The following is a 17429-nucleotide window of genomic DNA, read 5'->3' on the forward strand; positions in this document are numbered from 1 at the left end:
TTAAATGTATGTTTAAATGCATTTTACATATATTTATTTTTCCTGAGCATGTACAAATTAAAAAATATATATGTATTTTGTAGTTTGTTTGTTTTTACACACATACACAGCACACACATATTTCTAATTGAAATTGCAAAAAATATATGTAGAAAATACATATATGGGCATGTATTTGTCTTTATATGTGAGAAATATTTAACATATATTTTTAAAATATTTTGTATTCACTTTAGTATTATATTTTTTTGTTTAGGCAAGTGACGTCTATAAAGAAACAAACGTCAGTTTTGTTTAGCCTTTTTTCATACATTAATACATACAACAAATGTATGTACACATATTTTGTTGTTTGTTTTTTGTTTGTTTATACAAGGTATTTTGGTTTCATACATTTTAATGAAAATAAATCTAAATATATTTATTTATATATTCTCTATGTGAGAAGTATCTTAATAGCAAATGTGATTTTTATGTATATGTATATTTGTGTTGATATATACAACTCTGGAAAAATAATATTTGGTAAAGTCTTCTTTTTTTCCAGAGTTGTATATATATATATATGTATATATGTTGATATATATATGTATAATATATGTGTTGGTGTTAGCAGTGTGTGTTTTAGTGTGCCAGTCCAGTGCCCGCCCGCACCCTCACCCCGACTGACCGCTGCATCCGAACAATACCCGTCTTTATGGTCCTCACCCCCCCACTGACTTACATTCACAACAGCACTCACAAACACTCACAAACACAGCCATGCTCAGCCGGCCGGCCACACCCACACACACGCTCCCTATTGGCTGCCGGCCTTGCGTGGGCGTGGCCAGCCGGCTAAAAGTAGGGTGTGGTCCAGAAACTGGTGTGTGGGTGGAGTCTGTGTGCAGAGTGAGTTCAGTCTCAGGCTGAGGGCTGGTTAAATTGGAGGCAGAAGCTCAGAGATACTGTTGCTGAGTGTAGAAGACCTGCTCAACCACCTGAGACCACCTGAGACCTCCTGAGACCACCTGAGACCTCCTAAACCACCTCTGACTGAAGAGCTCCTGAAACTCTGAGCTGCTTTACTGAGGGATTTACTCAGCAGCAGGCCCAGGACCAGCACTGCCTGCCTCCACAGGGCCTCCAGACTCTGGGTTTGGAGTATTTTTTGAGTATGTTTAAGTACTTTTTGGATTTTTGAAGAAGATTTTCCAGGCTGGAGAGATATACACTGTTAAGGAATCCAGACAGAGCCTGAGGAGCAGAGCAGCAGGTGAGGAGCTGAGGTTTTACTGTCTTATCTCTTTATCAGATGAAGGAATGAATGAATGAATGGTTCTCTGAGGTTCTTGGCTTGTGTTTATATTTATAGTATATTTATAGAGTTTAGCTGTTACTCATAAGTGTAAAACATTTAAAAAATGTTTTAACTAAAAAACAAATTTGCTTTAAACTGAACAACTCTGAATCTGAATTTAGAAGATAAATATATGGGAAAAACATATAGGCATATATTTGTTTATATTTGAGATAGATGTAAAATATTGTTAAATGGGACAAAATGTATCAAACAATTGAAGTACTTTGAAGGAAAATAGGTTTTATAGCTATTTTCACACATTTTTAATGTATTTAACATATATTTCACATGTATTTGAACATATATTTGTTATTTATCCCATAACATGAATAAATGTATGGGCATGTCCAATGTATTGTTAAATAAAAAAAAAACTATATATCAAACAGTTAAAGTATGTTAAAGGAAGATAGCTACATTGTAAATCTATTTATATATATATATATATGTGTTAAATATATTTCTTACTATTCCACATAGAAAAAAAAGTATATGAAATATATTGATAATTTAAACCTATGCCAAACAATTGAACTATTTTCAGAAAAAGTACTATACATGTAATTATAAATATAAGTATATAATTATATATAACATATATATTTCTCGCATGGAATAAAAATGTATGGGCATGTATTTAAATTAACTTTAGGACATTTAAGCAAAAATGCATTTTGGCCATTTTCATGCATTTGTGAATGTATTATAAATATATACATACATTTACATATGAGTTGGCTGAATGTATATTTGAAGTTATAGTATAAAGTTAGGCTGTAACAACTCTAAGTTGTAAACTCTAAAACTCTGGCTAGCCATTTAGAAAATAAATATATATGGGCATATGTATATATTATATTTGAAAGATTTTAATATATGGTTTGCTTTTAGGTTACATTTAATTGCAGTACATTAAGATATATACATTCTCTGGCCATTTTCATATATTTCTCAATATATTTCTAAACATATTTAGTGTATATTTTAATTTTTTCGTATGGATCTGTCAGTATGTATGTGTGTTTTTAGTAAGTTTTATCTGAGCTCATATCTTTAGTGGTTTTATCTTCAGAACCTGTCCTTCCTGTGACTGTGTGAGCAGATATGCAGCTCTTTACCTCACCTGTCTGACTGGATCTGCATGGTTCAGGTTCACGCTGGGTAGGTGAGGCCCCAAACTGAGACAGAATAATAGCCAAATATATGTGATAATAAAGGAGTGTGGACTTATATTCAAAATAGACTTGAAATATATACATGAATTGCATTACAAGGAATAATACATTTTTGACCCTTTTCAGAATTTTCTTAGGCATATCCATACTGAAAATAAATATATGGCCAAATGTGTGAGGAAGTTCAAATATATATTTTTTGGTTAAATACAAATTTCAGTAGATCAACATCTTTATTCATTTTTTTTTTATAAAATTTGTATTAGTATGGATATGTAATTATTAATATGTAAAATAAATTTTTAACATTTTCAAATGTGTTTTACATTTTTTGTGTTTTTACATTTATTTCTTTTCTGTATGGGGTACAAGTATAAGTATAAGACAATTTTTTAAAACCAAAATTAATGTGATATATTAGGCATACCCATACATAAAATAAATAAAAGTAGGTAAAAATATTCCTAAAATATATATATGGAAATTTATATATATATATATATATATATATATATATATATATATATATATATATATATATATATATATATATATATATATATATATATATATTATATATATATATTTATATAGAAAAAGATTTCCTTAAAGCACTGCATTTGTTTGAAATACATTTTGAGGAAAAATATGGAAAATATGTTTTTAATGTATTTTATGTCTAGAATACAAAATGCATACATTTATTGGGGGTGGGCAATGGGCGATTCTTGATTCTATGACTCTTGGTCTTTCTTTGCTGGGGTGGTCCTGATGAGGGCCAGTTTCATCGTAATTTCACAGGAAGGACACCTTCGAAATGCCTGTTTTGGCACAATAAGAGTGGTTTACACAATACAAGACCCCTAGTTTGAGAACCTCCAAACTAGAGAGGTGACTCCTGGTGTTCCTTTCCCGGGGTCATCCTGATGAGGGCCAGTTTCATCATGATGTTCCAGGACGTACCTTTTCCACAGGCCTTGTTTGGCACAATAAGAGTGGTTTACACAATACTAGGCACTAGTTTGAGAACCTCCACTGTGGGGTTTTCCTGTAGAAGCTGATTTTAGTCTGATTTTTAGTTTCTAGAAGCGTCTGGTGGTTTACCTGTTTTGTAAACGCCTTCCGCCGGAGCTCCACCAGCGTATCTTCAGCAGATCTTCAGATCGGACGTGCTTTAAGCTGAACGTCACGGTTATCTCCCGGCTGTTTGATGCGAGTTCCTGTGGGCTCACCTTTGACCCAGATGTGATGATGGTGATGTAGTGCGAGTGATATGTGGTGATGTCAGCGGTAGGACGTCCTGTTTAGCACGTTTTTTTCACGTACATCTTCACGCCCTGGAATCACTGTGACTGATCACTCAGAACCTGCATCGCTCTCACCGTTCATACAGTACACTGTGTTCTGGAACAGAGATTTTATTTATATAAGAGTGTATATACTGTATGGGTCTATATTTGACCTATTTTATAATTATAGTGGGTAAATTGTTTAAGTATGTATATATATTTTAAGTACTCGTCACTTTTTATCAAACTGATTAAACTTTTTAAACTAGTAACATTTTATTGACATTTTTTTTCTTGATTTTTTTTTCTTTTCATCTTCAAATTTTATCTGAACTTCTCAAAAAGTATGATACAGTTTATTACTATTTAAAAGTGAGGAATTTGTGGCCTGAAATGGATTTAGTTTAGTAAGTTTAGTAAGACTAATTTATTCATTCAGAGTGGGGGTTTAAGATTAACTTTTTTGTGCAGAGTGGGGGTTTAAGATTAACTTTTTTGTGCAGAGTGGGGGTTTAAGATGAACTCATTTGTGCAGAGTGGGGGTTGGAGAGATGGACTTGTTTATTCTTGGTGGGGGTTTAAGATTAACTCCCTCGCGAAGAGTGGGGGTTTTGTGGTGATCCTGTTTAGAGTGGGTGTTTGAGAAAAGGACTTGTTCAGAGTGGGGGTTTAAGATTAACGTGTTAATTTAAAGTGGAGATTTGAAATAAACTCCATCATTCAAAGTGGGGGTTTAGGATGAACTCGTTCAGAGTGGGGGTTTGAGATGAATTCCCTCTTATAAAGTGGGGGTTTAAAACTAACTTGGTTTATATAGTTTTGTAGTTCAGAGTGGGGGTTTGTTTATCTACTGTTCAAACCCTCCAGTGATCCTCCACCTGTCTACTGAGTCTATAAAAGTTATTTTCCCATCATCATTAATCCATATACAGTTTTCTTTAGGGACTACTTTTTGCCACATAACACCCTGTGTATTCCATTCGTATTCCTCCACCAATTTAATGATACGTGATTTTTAAAAATGATTTTATATCCAGAATTGTCTCAGTACTCTGGTAGAATATTGTGTTGGTCATCAGGTAATGTCAGTGGATGATGCTAAGCCGTATTACCATATGATCCCCCGCACCTGGCCCAGGTGCTTCCTGTTTGGATAAGCCTGCCTGCCTTTGTTTACTGACACACTGCTGCCCCTGATAACAATAAACTCCCATCATACAGCAGGTAAGTAGCTCTAATCGCTGCCTGATCAAAACTCTCCCAGTTTAACACTTTATTTCTCCGTTTGTTCTGTTCCAGTTTTATCGGTGGTCTGAGCTGAAAGAAGTCAGGATGGGGGAGGTTCTCACAAACATCATGAAGTTATACGACTTTCTCCTCAAAAGAACAGGTAAGAGTAATGCGCTCTGCTGCTAATACCTCCCAGACTGGGTACCAGGGGGGCTTCTTAATAAAGTGGAAACTTAGGAAGCTTAACTTAAGTGTTCCTAATAAAGTGTCGATAGATTGGAAACCCATAATGTAGGATATAAGAGGTTTTAATATAGTAGCCAATGAGAAAGGTTATATTTGGTGTTTCTGATAAAGTGGCCACAGTGTGTTAAAGAGGTGTTTCCAATAAAGTGGCCACATTGAGAGGAAGCAGACAATAGTAGGCGTTTCTAATAAAGTGGCCACGGTAAGCGGAAGCAGAAGATATAGTAGGTGTTTCCAATAAAGTGGCCACAGTGAGTGAAAGAGGTGTTTCTAATAAACTGGCCATAGGGAGCAGAAGCAGATGATCTAGTAGGTGTTTCTAATAAACTGGCCACAGTAAGTGGAAGCAGAAGATGCAGTAAGTGTTTACAATAAAGCGGCCACAGGGAGTGGAAGAAGAGGTCAGGTGTTTCTAATAAAGTGGCCACAATGAGTGGAAGCAAAAGATGGTGAGTGTTTCTAATAAAGTGGCCACAGGGAGTGTAAGCAGAAGATAGAAGGCGTTTCCAATAAAGTGGCCACTTTATTAGAAACACGTACAATCTTTTGCTTTTTCTTAAAGTGGCCACAGGGAGTGGGAGCAGAAGATGCAGTAGGTGTTTCCAGTAAATTGGCCACATTGAGAAAAAGCAGAAGATACAGCAGATGTTTCTAATAAAGTGGCCAATGAGGAAGCTTAAGTCAAGTGTTCTTAATAGTGTCAATAGATTGGAAACACAAAATGTTGGACTTAGGAGGTTATAATATTGCAGTCAATGAAAAAGCTTAAATTTGGTGTTTCTAATAAAGTGGCCAGTGAGAAACCACAAGATAACAGGGAATTAAAGAGGTGTTTCTAATAAACTGGCCAAAGTGATTTGAAGCAGAAGATACAGTAGGTGTTTCTAATAAAGTGTCCAATCTGTCTGTGTGTTGCCAGATCCTCGCGTGAGGGATTACCCGTTAATGCAGAGTCCGGTTCAGATGACTCTGATTCTGCTGGGCTACGTGTTCTGGGTTCTGTACGCCGGGCCGAGGTTTATGGCCAACCGCAAACCCTACAACCTCAGCACAGTTATGGTGGTTTATAACTTCTGCATGGTGCTCTTCAACGCTTACATCGTTTACGAGGTGAGTGGAGTCATAAAAAATTACTAATATTGGGTCCCATGACTTTTGCCATGTCTCATAGAAGCTAAAGAATGCTGCACTGATCTCTTGGATGTTCTAGACTTGAGTTATATTTCATTCATTCTCCATAGGGTTCAATAAGATGTGGTTTTACACTTCTTTTATAGCTTGAACTTTTTAGGAAGGCTTTCCACAAGGTTTAGGAGTGTGTTTATGGGAAATTCAATTGGAAGCAGATTTGTGAAGTCAGATGAAGTGAAGCTCTCAAATCTGATTCGTCCAAAAGGTCTTTAATCAGGTTGAGGTCAGGACTCTTTACAGGCCAGTCAAGTTCTTGTACACCAAACTCGGAAGGGGCCTAAACTGTTTCCATAATGTCTGGAGCGTGAAATTGTCTAAAATCTCTTGGTCTGATTAAGAATTAAGGGGCGGAGCCCAACTCCTAAAAAACAAATCCTTCACCATAATCATAATTATCCCCCCTCTATTGCTTCACATCAATGTCAAAAGTAACAGGTAGAAAAAAATTAACCAGTGTGTTTTAACATTTTAAGTGTGTAAATTAACTTCTCGTAAGCACAAATGTGAAACTAGCGAGCAAAAAAAAAAGTGAATGGTGTGCACGCTGAAGAAAGTGTTGCTCTCGAGCTTTATTTTTCTCCTCTCGGGTGCTTTTTTCCTCCCGAGCTGTGAATTACCTGCAGCAGCAGTTTGTGCTCCACTGAGTTTTTTGAGCTCGAGTTTTGAAAGGGGTGGTTTTGACAGTTAAGGGGTGGGGCCAGGGTCACCTCCCTCAGCAAACGCTATTGGCTGATATCTCCAGGGTTCGTGACGACCGGGGAAAGAAGGACGGCAGGAGAGTTAGCTAGCTGGCTATGCTACAATCCAAACAGCCCGCTCTCCAGCGTGACCCACTCTGTCTGCCCGGGTTAAGTGCCCAAAGCGACCTGCTCTGTCTGCCCCGGCTCTCGCCTGTAGCAACCGTCTCTCGCTTCGAGCGACAGGGCGGGTCGCTTTGGGCACTAAACCCGGGCAGGCAGAGCTGGTCGCACCGGAGAGCGGATTGGATTGTAGCATAGCCAGTTAGCTAACCCTCCTGCCGTCCTTCCGTCCCCGCCCTCCTCCGGCTTGTGGAGGTAGGCGGTCCATCACAAACCCTGAAGATATCAGCCAATAGCGTTCGCTGTGGGAGGTGACCCCGGCCCCGCCCCAAACTGTCAAAACCAACCCCTTCAAAACTCGAGCTGCTGCAGGTAATTCACATTTTCCTTAGCACGCACACGATTCCCCTTTTTTTGCTCGCTAGTTTCACATTTGTGCTCACGAGAAGTTAATTTACACACTTAGGTGAAAAAAATTAACCAGGGTGTTTTAACATTCTGTTATTTTTGCGTCCTCGACTTTTGACATTGATGTGACGCCATACCCCTCTACCAAACTTTACACTTTTACAAATTTACACAGTCAGACAAGTGCTTTTTCTTCTGGTAATCACCAAAATTGGGCCTGTTGATCAGATTGGATTTCTAGAGAGAAGCATGAGGCTTAGATGGACTTTGAAGCTACATGAAGTTTGGAGGTTATTTTACGTTGATGATGGACTACTGTCGTCACCAGCCTCTTCTACTGTGTTATAATATAATATCACTGACAGTTGGCTGTGGAATATTTTTAGTAGTGAGTAGTGAGTAAATTTCACGCCTGGACTTGTTTGTTGCACAGGTGCTGCATCCTATGACGGCACCACAGTGCAGGAGTTCACTGAGCTCCTCTTTCACTAATGTTAGTAGATGTTAGTAGTGACTCAAAAACGACTCAAACTAACTGTAACGCCTCAGTGTAAGAAAGGTGGTGTACTAATACCAGCTTCAGTCTGGCACCTCCATCCTCAGATCTACAGAAGACTGAAGTGAAGTGATGGTGTGACGTAGTTACACTGAAATAAACTCTATCTTCTACTCTCTTCCCCCCGTTTTCCTCTCGTTTTTCTATGGCTTTTAGTTTCTGATGTCGGGTTGGGGAACGACGTATACGTGGAGATGTGACCTGTGCGACCCATCCAACAGCCCACAGGCCCTCAGAGTAAGCAGCATCTTCATCATCATTAGCTTTAACTGTTTTTAAAAACTAATACTTCTAATAAAATCACTTTTATACCATATAAACAAAGATCAAACACTTACAGCTTATCTAGAAAAAGGTTTGAAAAAAGAATCTCCATTTATTACTATGTAGGTGGTAGTGTGTTGTAGATACTAGGGTTTAAAAGTATGACGAACTCAAGCTTAAAAGTGTAAAAGTACTTGTTTAAAAACTACTTAAAAGTATAAAAGTGAAAGTAATGTAAAAAGGGGAAAAAATCATTTTACTAAAAGCTATAATGACTATAATGTTAAAATAATCTAATGTTAATGTTGATAATATAATTTGGGATTTTGCACTAGGCGTTTCCCTATTGTTTCTGCTGCATATATGCTTATTAAAAATGCATGTATTTTACATACAGAAGAATGTAAATATATTAAAGAAGCTCAATCAATGGATTGATCTGTGTGCATTTCAATTTAGAACATTTGTATCGTAGAAACATTGTAAAATTATAAAAAAATTTGATGAGCAAATTTTGGTGAGCAATCATATATCATTATTTAGTCTTATTACCCAAACCTAGTATTAACCAGTTGTATGTCCTATATATTAATGTTAAGCAGGATCTATATATGATCTATATTATACTGACTGATGTGTGTGTTATGTTTCTGCAGATGGTTCGAGCGGCCTACATGTTCTACTTCTCAAAATATATCGAACTTCTGGACACTGTAAGAAAACATTCCCCTCTCTTTTATATATATATATATATAGATATAATGCACTGCCTGGCCAAAATAAAAGTCAAACTCTAATATAATATTTGAGGTATCTTGTGGGGATCCTTGATCATGAGGAAGGTGAGAGATCAGCCTAAAACTATAGAGTGGGAACTTGTTAATGATCTCAAGGTAGCTGGAACCACAGTCACCAAGAAAACCAATTGGTAACGCATTAGGCCTGTCTAAAGTTTTTAAATGAACGCATTTTTGGCTTTCTCTGACACATGACCTTGAGTTCCACTCGCTGTTGTGTTTTTAACGTGGATCTCCGTGGAAACTGTGGTGCACCCAAAGTGTAATTACGGTGCGCGGCAGTGGACAAAAATCTATTTTATTAAAGGTGAGGAGACGAAACTCAGAGATGAGCGTCCGGACGGGACTAAAATTACTGGAGGAGCACGGAGTTCAGAGAAAAACAGTAGATAATTCAGCCTGTAATTTTCTCAGAGGACGTCTGATAAAAACACGTACATGATCGTTCTGGACGGGAATAAAATCACAGAGGATAAAAACCCCCATAAAAGAGATTTAAAGAATTAACCCAGAGCCTCCTGAGAAACTAATCCTGTCCATTTATGGCTTATGTCAGCGGGAAAACGTAAAAAATCAGCAAGGGATCAAATAATTATTTCCGTATATACTGTAGTTATAAGGTTTTTATGGCTTATCCTTGATAATCTGCAGAACTTTCTTTAAAAAACAGTGATTCTGCTTGAATTTTTGCACCAGGAGTAAAGCAGCTATTCAAAAGCAGTGTGTAAGACTGGTGGAGGAGAACATGATGCCAAGATGCATGAAAAAAACTGTGATTAAAAAAACAGGGTTATTCCACCAAATATTGATTTCTGAACACTTTAAACTTAATGAATATGAACTTTTGCATTATTTAAGGTCTAAAAGTTCTGCATTGATTCATTTTACTCAAACATAAACCTATAAAAAGCAAAATCAGAGAAACTGATTCAGAAACTGAAGTCATCTATAAACTTGTTTTCTAGAGCTGTATATAAGGCTTTTTCCATTAAACTGGCCAGTCAGTGAGTGTAGCTGCAGGCGAGTTGAATAATAAATAAGTGTATTATATTAGCATGTATGAGTTGTATCTTTATTGTATGCTAAATGCTAATATTCCCTGCAGGTGTTTTTCATTTTGAGGAAGAAGCACAGCCAGGTGACGTTCCTGCACATCTTCCACCACTCCTTCATGCCCTGGTCCTGGTGGTGGGGCATCACTCTCACTCCTGGTGAGTAATAATCCATTACTCAGAATATGTATTTATTATATATATTTATCAACACTTTGGACACACCTTCTTCTCATTCAATGCTTTTATTTAGTTGTTTTTGGCACAGATCATTCACGTTACCAAATTTTCCCCATAGCAACACCTGGAGTAGCACAGCAACCACCTAGAAACCCCATGGCAACACTTGGAATAGCACAGCAACCACAGAATGTCATGATACTAATAATGCACTCGAAATATTTCCATATATCCAGGATTAAAGTCAAATAAATGATACCGGACAGATATAATCGGGTGGTAACTATGGTGTTGCTAGTTTGCTGCTGTGGTTTTGCTAGGTAGTTGCCGCAAAAGTGGCCAAAAAAATGATTAAAAACGTACATTTTACAAAAACCATACCATATATCGCTCCAAAAAGCACAAGCAAAGTAATTCAGTATAGTTAGGTGGTTGCTGTGGTGTCACTATGTGGTTCCTGTGGTGTCTGTAGACGGTTGCTGTGGTGTTGCTTGGCTGGTTGCCCCAAAAGTGGCTCTAAAAACTACTTAAAACATCTGTTTTATGAAAACCATACCATGTATCAGTCCAAAAAGGACAAGCAACATAATTCAGTATAGTTAGGTGGTTGCTGTGGTGTTGCTAGGTGGTTGCTACGGTGGTTGTAGACGGTTGCTGTGGTGTTGCTAGGTGACTGCCCCAAAAGTAGTCCTAAAAACTACTTAAAACATCTGTTTTACGAAAACCATACCATGTATCAGTCCAAAAAGGACAAGCAACGTAATTCAGTATAGTTAGGTGGTTGCTGTGGTGTTGCTAGGTGGTTGCTACGGTGGTTGTTGACGGTTGCTGTGGTGTTGCTAGGTGACTGCCCCAAAAGTAGTCCTAAAAACTACTTAAAACATCTGTTTTACGAAAACCATACCATGTATCAGTCCAAAAAGGACAAGCAACGTAATTCAGTATAGTTAGGTGGTTGCTGTGGTGTTGCTAGGTGGTTGCTACGGTGGTTGTTGACGGTTGCTGTGGTGTTGCTAGGTGACTGCCCCAAAAGTAGTCCTAAAAACTACTTAAAACATCTGTTTTACGAAAACCATACCATGTATCAGTCCAAAAAGGACAAGCAACGTAATTCAGTATAGTTAGGTGGTTGCTGTGGTGTTGCTAGGTGGTTGCTACGGTGTTGGTAGACAGTTGCTGTGGTAAAAATCCAACAGAGATGTGTAAAACTGAGAGAAAACTGAGAGCAAAGGGTGCTATCTTTTGAAGAATGTATAATATGTAGAACATATTCTGGTTAGTTTAACACCTTTTCTGTGTTTAAAATATAATTCAGTATGTTTTTCATCATAGTTTGGGTGAAGTTTAGTATTAATCTACAATGCAGAACATTTAAAAATAATGAAAATACACTGAATTTAAGGTGTTCCAATGTTTTAAAAATATGTAAATGCTATTTTTATCAGCAGCTTGTAAAGAAAATACTGAGTACAGGAGAGCGAGTGTATTTGTTGTATTATAGGTACAGTAGAGATGCTGTATTGGTCAGTGTTGTGTGATTGTTGGAGTGATTAGCAGTCTGTTAGCAGTGTAGCGCTGTGTGATAATTCTTGTATTCAGTGGTGATTAAAGCTGAGAACCGAGAGGCTTCACCACAGCCATTCTCACCGCATTAAAACCGTCCATCCAGATTAAAGCTTGATAAACTGCGTTAAACACTGATTAGCGTGGCGGCGCAGGGTAATGTACTCGCGTCAGTCTTCATTTACCTCTACATCCTGTGTTTTAGTGTTTGTGTGTTTGGAGGACGTTAAAGAGAGCCTTAAATAAGAAATTAAAAACAGTGGTTGAATGTTTTATTGAAATAAAGTAATTTATAAGCTAAAAACCTTATTTTTGTTGGGTAAAAATCCTTTATTTTATTTTTCAGTCATTTTCAGTGTTTAAAGCTCGTTACCTCAGTTGTACACTGGAGCTACAAGGCTAATGTAATGGAGCTAACGAGTGATAAAAAGTTAGCACGTTGCTAACTCGACACTTTGGTTGGTGGACAGTCTAATTAGCATTTCAGCAACATACTGTATTTCACATCACTGAAAAAATCTTATAAATATCTCATGTACAGTTTGTAGTGTTTTGGATCAATAATGCACCAAAAACTTGATTTTTCGCTTGTTTTGGCTACTGCGGCTGCGCAGATCTCCACTTTTTCAGTAAACAGGCGCCATGTTGAGCGTTTTTAAGGTTGGTCTCCTCATTAATAGCATTTCTGCTAATGTCCGAGCTAACTCACCAGTTAGCATTGTGCTAACGACAGGCCTAAATCATCATTACACAGCCAATAGCATGGTGCTAACTGTTCACTTTGTTTTCTGACCCTGTGTTTCTAGATAGTCTAATGCTGCGTTCCATTTACCTCAGAAATTAGATGTATCTAGACAGGTTACGTCCAGTTAGCATGTTGCTAATTGTCGATAAATTATTTTTCTGGCTACTGAGCCTGTGTAGATCTCCACTTTTTTTGTGAACAAACACCATGTTGAGTGTTTTGTGGTTGGAGTTCTCATTAATAGCATTTCTGCTTATATCCAGGTTACCTCACGCGTTAGCATTGTGCTAACGATGGGCCTAAATTGCCACACACAGCTAATGGCCCTTGTGCTAACTGCTTACTTTGGAATCTAAGCCTGTATGATTCACTGTTATCTAGAACAGAATAATATTGTATTGGGTATTGATTAGTTTCTAGATAGACTAAATCTGTTTTCCATTTACCTCAGAAATTGGATGCATCTTGACAGGCTACCTCACCAGTTAGCATGTTGCTAATTGTCGCTATATTCTTGTTTTGGCTACTGCGCCTGCACAGATTTCCACATTTGCAGTAAACGGATGCCATGTTGAGTGTTTTTGAAGTTGGTCTCCTCATAAATAGCATTTTTGTTTATATTTGGGCTAACTCACCCGCGTTAGCATTGTGCTAAGGACATGCTTTAATCACGTCTCGTTTCAGAGATTTTTTTTTTGTAATTTATCACTGTATGACTTGAACTTGAACTGTTATTATCTATAAAATGGTACTATTTATGTATTTAATGTATTTTTAATCATTTGTAATGTCTAAAGCTTGCTTTTTTAGCTGTAAACTTGAGCTACGAGGCTAATGTAGCTAATGAGTGATGTTTATAGCCAGGCTAGCTCACTCAGTAGCATCATTAGCAGTTATATCCACTCGTTCAAGACCATCCTTGTATCTAATGAGAGTAAAAATACTCTTAACTGAAGGTCTAATTATCATTTTGACAACATATTTAACATCAGTGTTAACCTTTGGATCAACTCAGCACCAAAAATGTGTTTTTCAAGGGTTTGTTTTGGCTGCTGCGCCTGCGCAGATCTCCATATCGATAGGGAGCTTTCCCACTAGCACACTGATTTGAATAGTGTATTTTATTTATTGTGTTTAAATACTGATTTTGTTTCTATAAAGATGTATAATAAAGTGTTATTGTTGTGTATTTTTTTTTAATCTCTAGCTGGTGGAATGGGATCCTTCCACGCGATGGTGAACGCCATGGTTCACGTCATTATGTACACTTACTACGGCCTGTCTGCAGCCGGCCCACGCTTCCAGAAGTTTCTGTGGTGGAAGAAATACATGACTGCAATTCAGCTGGTTAGTATGAGATTAGATTTGTTTCATGCAAAAAAACAACAAAAAAATGTCCTCTTTAATTAAATATATATTCCTCTAAAATACCTATTAATTATTTATTGGTGGAACTAGATTTTTTACACAAAAAAGAAATCAGCAACCAAAATGTTTATAATTTATAAGGAAAAAAATGTATGATACAAATTCAAAACAGAAAAAATATACCAAATATATATATATTTTCAAATATACTTTTTTTTCCAGTTTGGGATTTTGCTCATCTTTGTTTTGTGTGTATTTTGCTTCTGAAATCTCTCATTTGCTTTTGTATGTAAATAATCTGCAATTTCGATTGAGAACTTAATATATTTGTGTAAAACATTTGGCACAAAATGAACTTCAATTTTGCATTCAATTTTCTGTATGAACAGAAAGTGAGTAAGAGGACAGGGGCACTTCAGTTGGCCAATCAGATTTTAGCTGGCACCATTGTCCTTGTGGCCCCGCCCCTAGAATGGCTGTCACTCTTAAACACGTTTATTACCTTGAAAATACCTTGAAAAATGCATTATTAAAATGTTTGGATTGATTTTTATTATTATTTTTTTAATCTAGCTAATATCTATCTAGAATATCTTCTCAAATTATTCAGAAATAATCTATAAAATATTAAGGGCATGTTTTTAAAATATTGAATTTCCATCTCTTAAACTTGAACTAGCTTCTAAAAATATGGGAATATATAGAATCTAGAAACTAGAATCTCAATCACAAAAAACGACTTGATGTTGGATCCAAACCCCAGTAAAACACGTGTCACACGTTGCTACTAAAGAAGCTGTTAAAGCAGTAAATTCCCTGTTTACACACTTAAATGTTTATTTATTTATCTATTTATTTATTAATTAGTTTGTTTTGTACGTTCCTCCACAGACCCAGTTCATCGTGGTGTCCGTCCACATCTCCCAGTATTACTTCATGGAGAAGTGCGACTACCAGGTTCCCCTCTTCATCCACCTGATCTGGATGTACGGCATGTTCTTCTTCGTGCTCTTCTCCAACTTCTGGATCCAGGCCTACAGCAACGGCAAGAGGCTCCCGGCCTCCAACGAGGAGAAACCCAAGCAGAACGGCTGCACCAACGGCGAGGCGGTTCCGGTGGCCAACGGCAAGCACTTGGAGAACGGCACCGCCCACCACAGCAACGGCTTCGCCAACGGGAAGGTGAAGGAGGTCTGAGACGAGCCAGAACCTCCTGCTAAGAGCACCACAGGACTCAGAAACGATGGCTTTAGCTATATTCTAAATGTACTGTATAGAAATCCTATGTCTTGGATGTGTGTGTGATTGCACGGGAGATGATACGGCACGCTTCAGAAGGCGGTCGTCGGTTCTTTTTTTTGTATTTATTGATGTTTTTGAGAGTCGGATGGGGGAGCGCGACGATGCACGGCGATGCATTACGATGCACGGCGATGCATTACGATGCACGGCGATGCATTACGATGCACGATGATGCATTACGATGCACGGTGATGCATTACGATGCACGACCATGCACAATTTTAAGAAGATTCCATCTAAATCGGATTCGTGGATGCAGCTCTGGAGCACATGGCCTGTAGGAGGAGCCTGTCTGTGATTAGAGCTCATTCAGTTCCCCCCGTTCTGTTTATATTTACAGTGTATATGATTCTCCTGAATGCTTGAAAACAACAAAAAAAATGAAGTGTATATTTCTATTTCCAATGGAGTTAATACTAGTATGACTGTAAATAGATACATGTTCAAAGTTAGGTGGGATTTAATGTAATGTAATTTTTTTTTCTTTTTTATTATTATTATATTTCTATGTGTAACTTAATTTGTTTTATATGTTGAACAAACTAAATATTACATTAAATATAAATATAAATATAAACATAAGAACGTGAGGCTTTTTAACATTGGCTGAACGTTGTGTTATAATAATAATAATAATAATAATAATAATAATAATAATAACAATAATAACAATAATAATAATAATAATAATAATGCACATAGTTTGTGTGAAGACTGACATCGCTGTTCCATAGCTGTTGCATTGATTGCCACTAATTATTATTATGTGACTATTTTTGTAAGTGTTTTCACAATCTTTAAATGAATGAATGAATGAATGCTACTTGAAAATGAAATCCATCAAAAATACCTTGCGCATCTCGTTCTTGTTTGTTAACGTTCTGTAAAAAAAAAAAAAGAAAGTTTTTTTGGTAGAACATATTCAATTCTTTGTATAATTAAGCTGCCAAGGCTTTACACAAAGTTTAGGAGTGTGTTTATGGGAATTTTAGACCATTCTTCCAAAATTCCAGGGTTCCCGCAGGTCCTTAAAAAGTCTTAAAATATCTTATATTAAAATCTTGATTAATTAAGGTCTTAAATTGTCTTAAATTCACTGTACATTTGCTGTAGGTATTAAAGTTTCAGAAGGTGCATTTAATTAAAAAATTAGCGGTGAGTTACCAGGGAGAGAACTAAGGTTAGCGGAGAGCTAGCTAACATTAGCAACGAGCTAGCTAACGTTACTGTGAAGAGAAGTAAGGTTAGCAGCGAGCCAGCTAACATTAGCATTGACCTAGCTAACGTTACTGGGGAGAGAAGCAAGGTTGGCGTAGAGCTAGCTAATGTTAACAGGGAGAGAACTAAGGTAGCAGTTAACATGCTAACTAACATACTAGCTAGCTAACATACTAATGTTAGCGGTGAGTTAGCTACATTACTGGGGACAAAACGGTTAGCGGAAAGCTAGCTTAGATTAGCAGTGTGCAAGCTAACATGCTAACATGTTTTTCATCACAATGGAGAAAAACTGAAAAAGAAAATTGATAACAAATGAGACATTTAAATTTTAATTTTCAATACAATAAATTATTTTCTACTTAAGTTATGACTACATTTTTGGGTCTTAAAGTATATTTATTGAAGTCTTTAGAAAAAGCAATAAATTTGACTTTACAAATGGAGCAAGAACCCTGAATTTAAGGCCTGTTTTTTTAGACAAGTCAAGTCCTTAAAAAGTCTTAAAATGTCTTAAATTAAAATCTTGATGATAAATTTGCTGTAGATATTACATTTTTAGATGGGGGATTTAATACCAGTGGAAAAGCACTTACTAACATAAGCGGTGAGTTACCAGGGAGAGAACTAAGGTTAGCGGTTAACGTGCTAACTAACATACTAGCTAGCTAACATACTAATGTTAGCGGTGAGTTAGCTACAA

General features: G+C 36.9%; 1 protein-coding gene across 1 annotated transcript; it reads left to right on the forward strand.

Moving 5' to 3' along the window:
- The first annotated feature begins 879 nt into the window (after positions 1-879).
- On the forward strand, positions 880-16357 carry elovl1a (ELOVL fatty acid elongase 1a). The gene is made up of 8 exons (XM_007257819.3): positions 880-1255; positions 5106-5196; positions 6202-6392; positions 8394-8474; positions 9158-9214; positions 10404-10509; positions 14046-14185; positions 15098-16357. The coding sequence occupies exons 2-8, from the start codon at positions 5139-5141 to the stop codon at positions 15401-15403; spliced, it is 939 nt and encodes a 312-aa protein (XP_007257881.1). The 5' UTR covers positions 880-1255; positions 5106-5138; the 3' UTR covers positions 15404-16357.
- Positions 16358-17429: the final 1072 nt, after the last annotated feature.

The sequence above is a fragment of the Astyanax mexicanus genome, chromosome 4 (genome assembly GCF_023375975.1).
Source record: "Astyanax mexicanus isolate ESR-SI-001 chromosome 4, AstMex3_surface, whole genome shotgun sequence".
Taxonomy (NCBI): Eukaryota; Metazoa; Chordata; class Actinopteri; order Characiformes; family Acestrorhamphidae; genus Astyanax; species Astyanax mexicanus.

What these genes read in the sequence shown, in the direction of transcription:
- elovl1a (XM_007257819.3), top strand. Translation starts at nt 5,139, where the DNA reads ATGGGGGAGGTTCTCACAAACATCATGAAGTTATACGACTTTCTCCTC. An exon ending in CTTTCTCCTCAAAAGAACAG is followed by an intron (nt 5,197 to 6,201) that starts GTAAGAGTAATG and finishes GTGTGTTGCCAG; the next exon opens with ATCCTCGCGTGAGGGATTAC. An exon ending in ACAGCCCACAGGCCCTCAGA is followed by an intron (nt 8,475 to 9,157) that starts GTAAGCAGCATC and finishes ATGTTTCTGCAG; the next exon opens with ATGGTTCGAGCGGCCTACAT.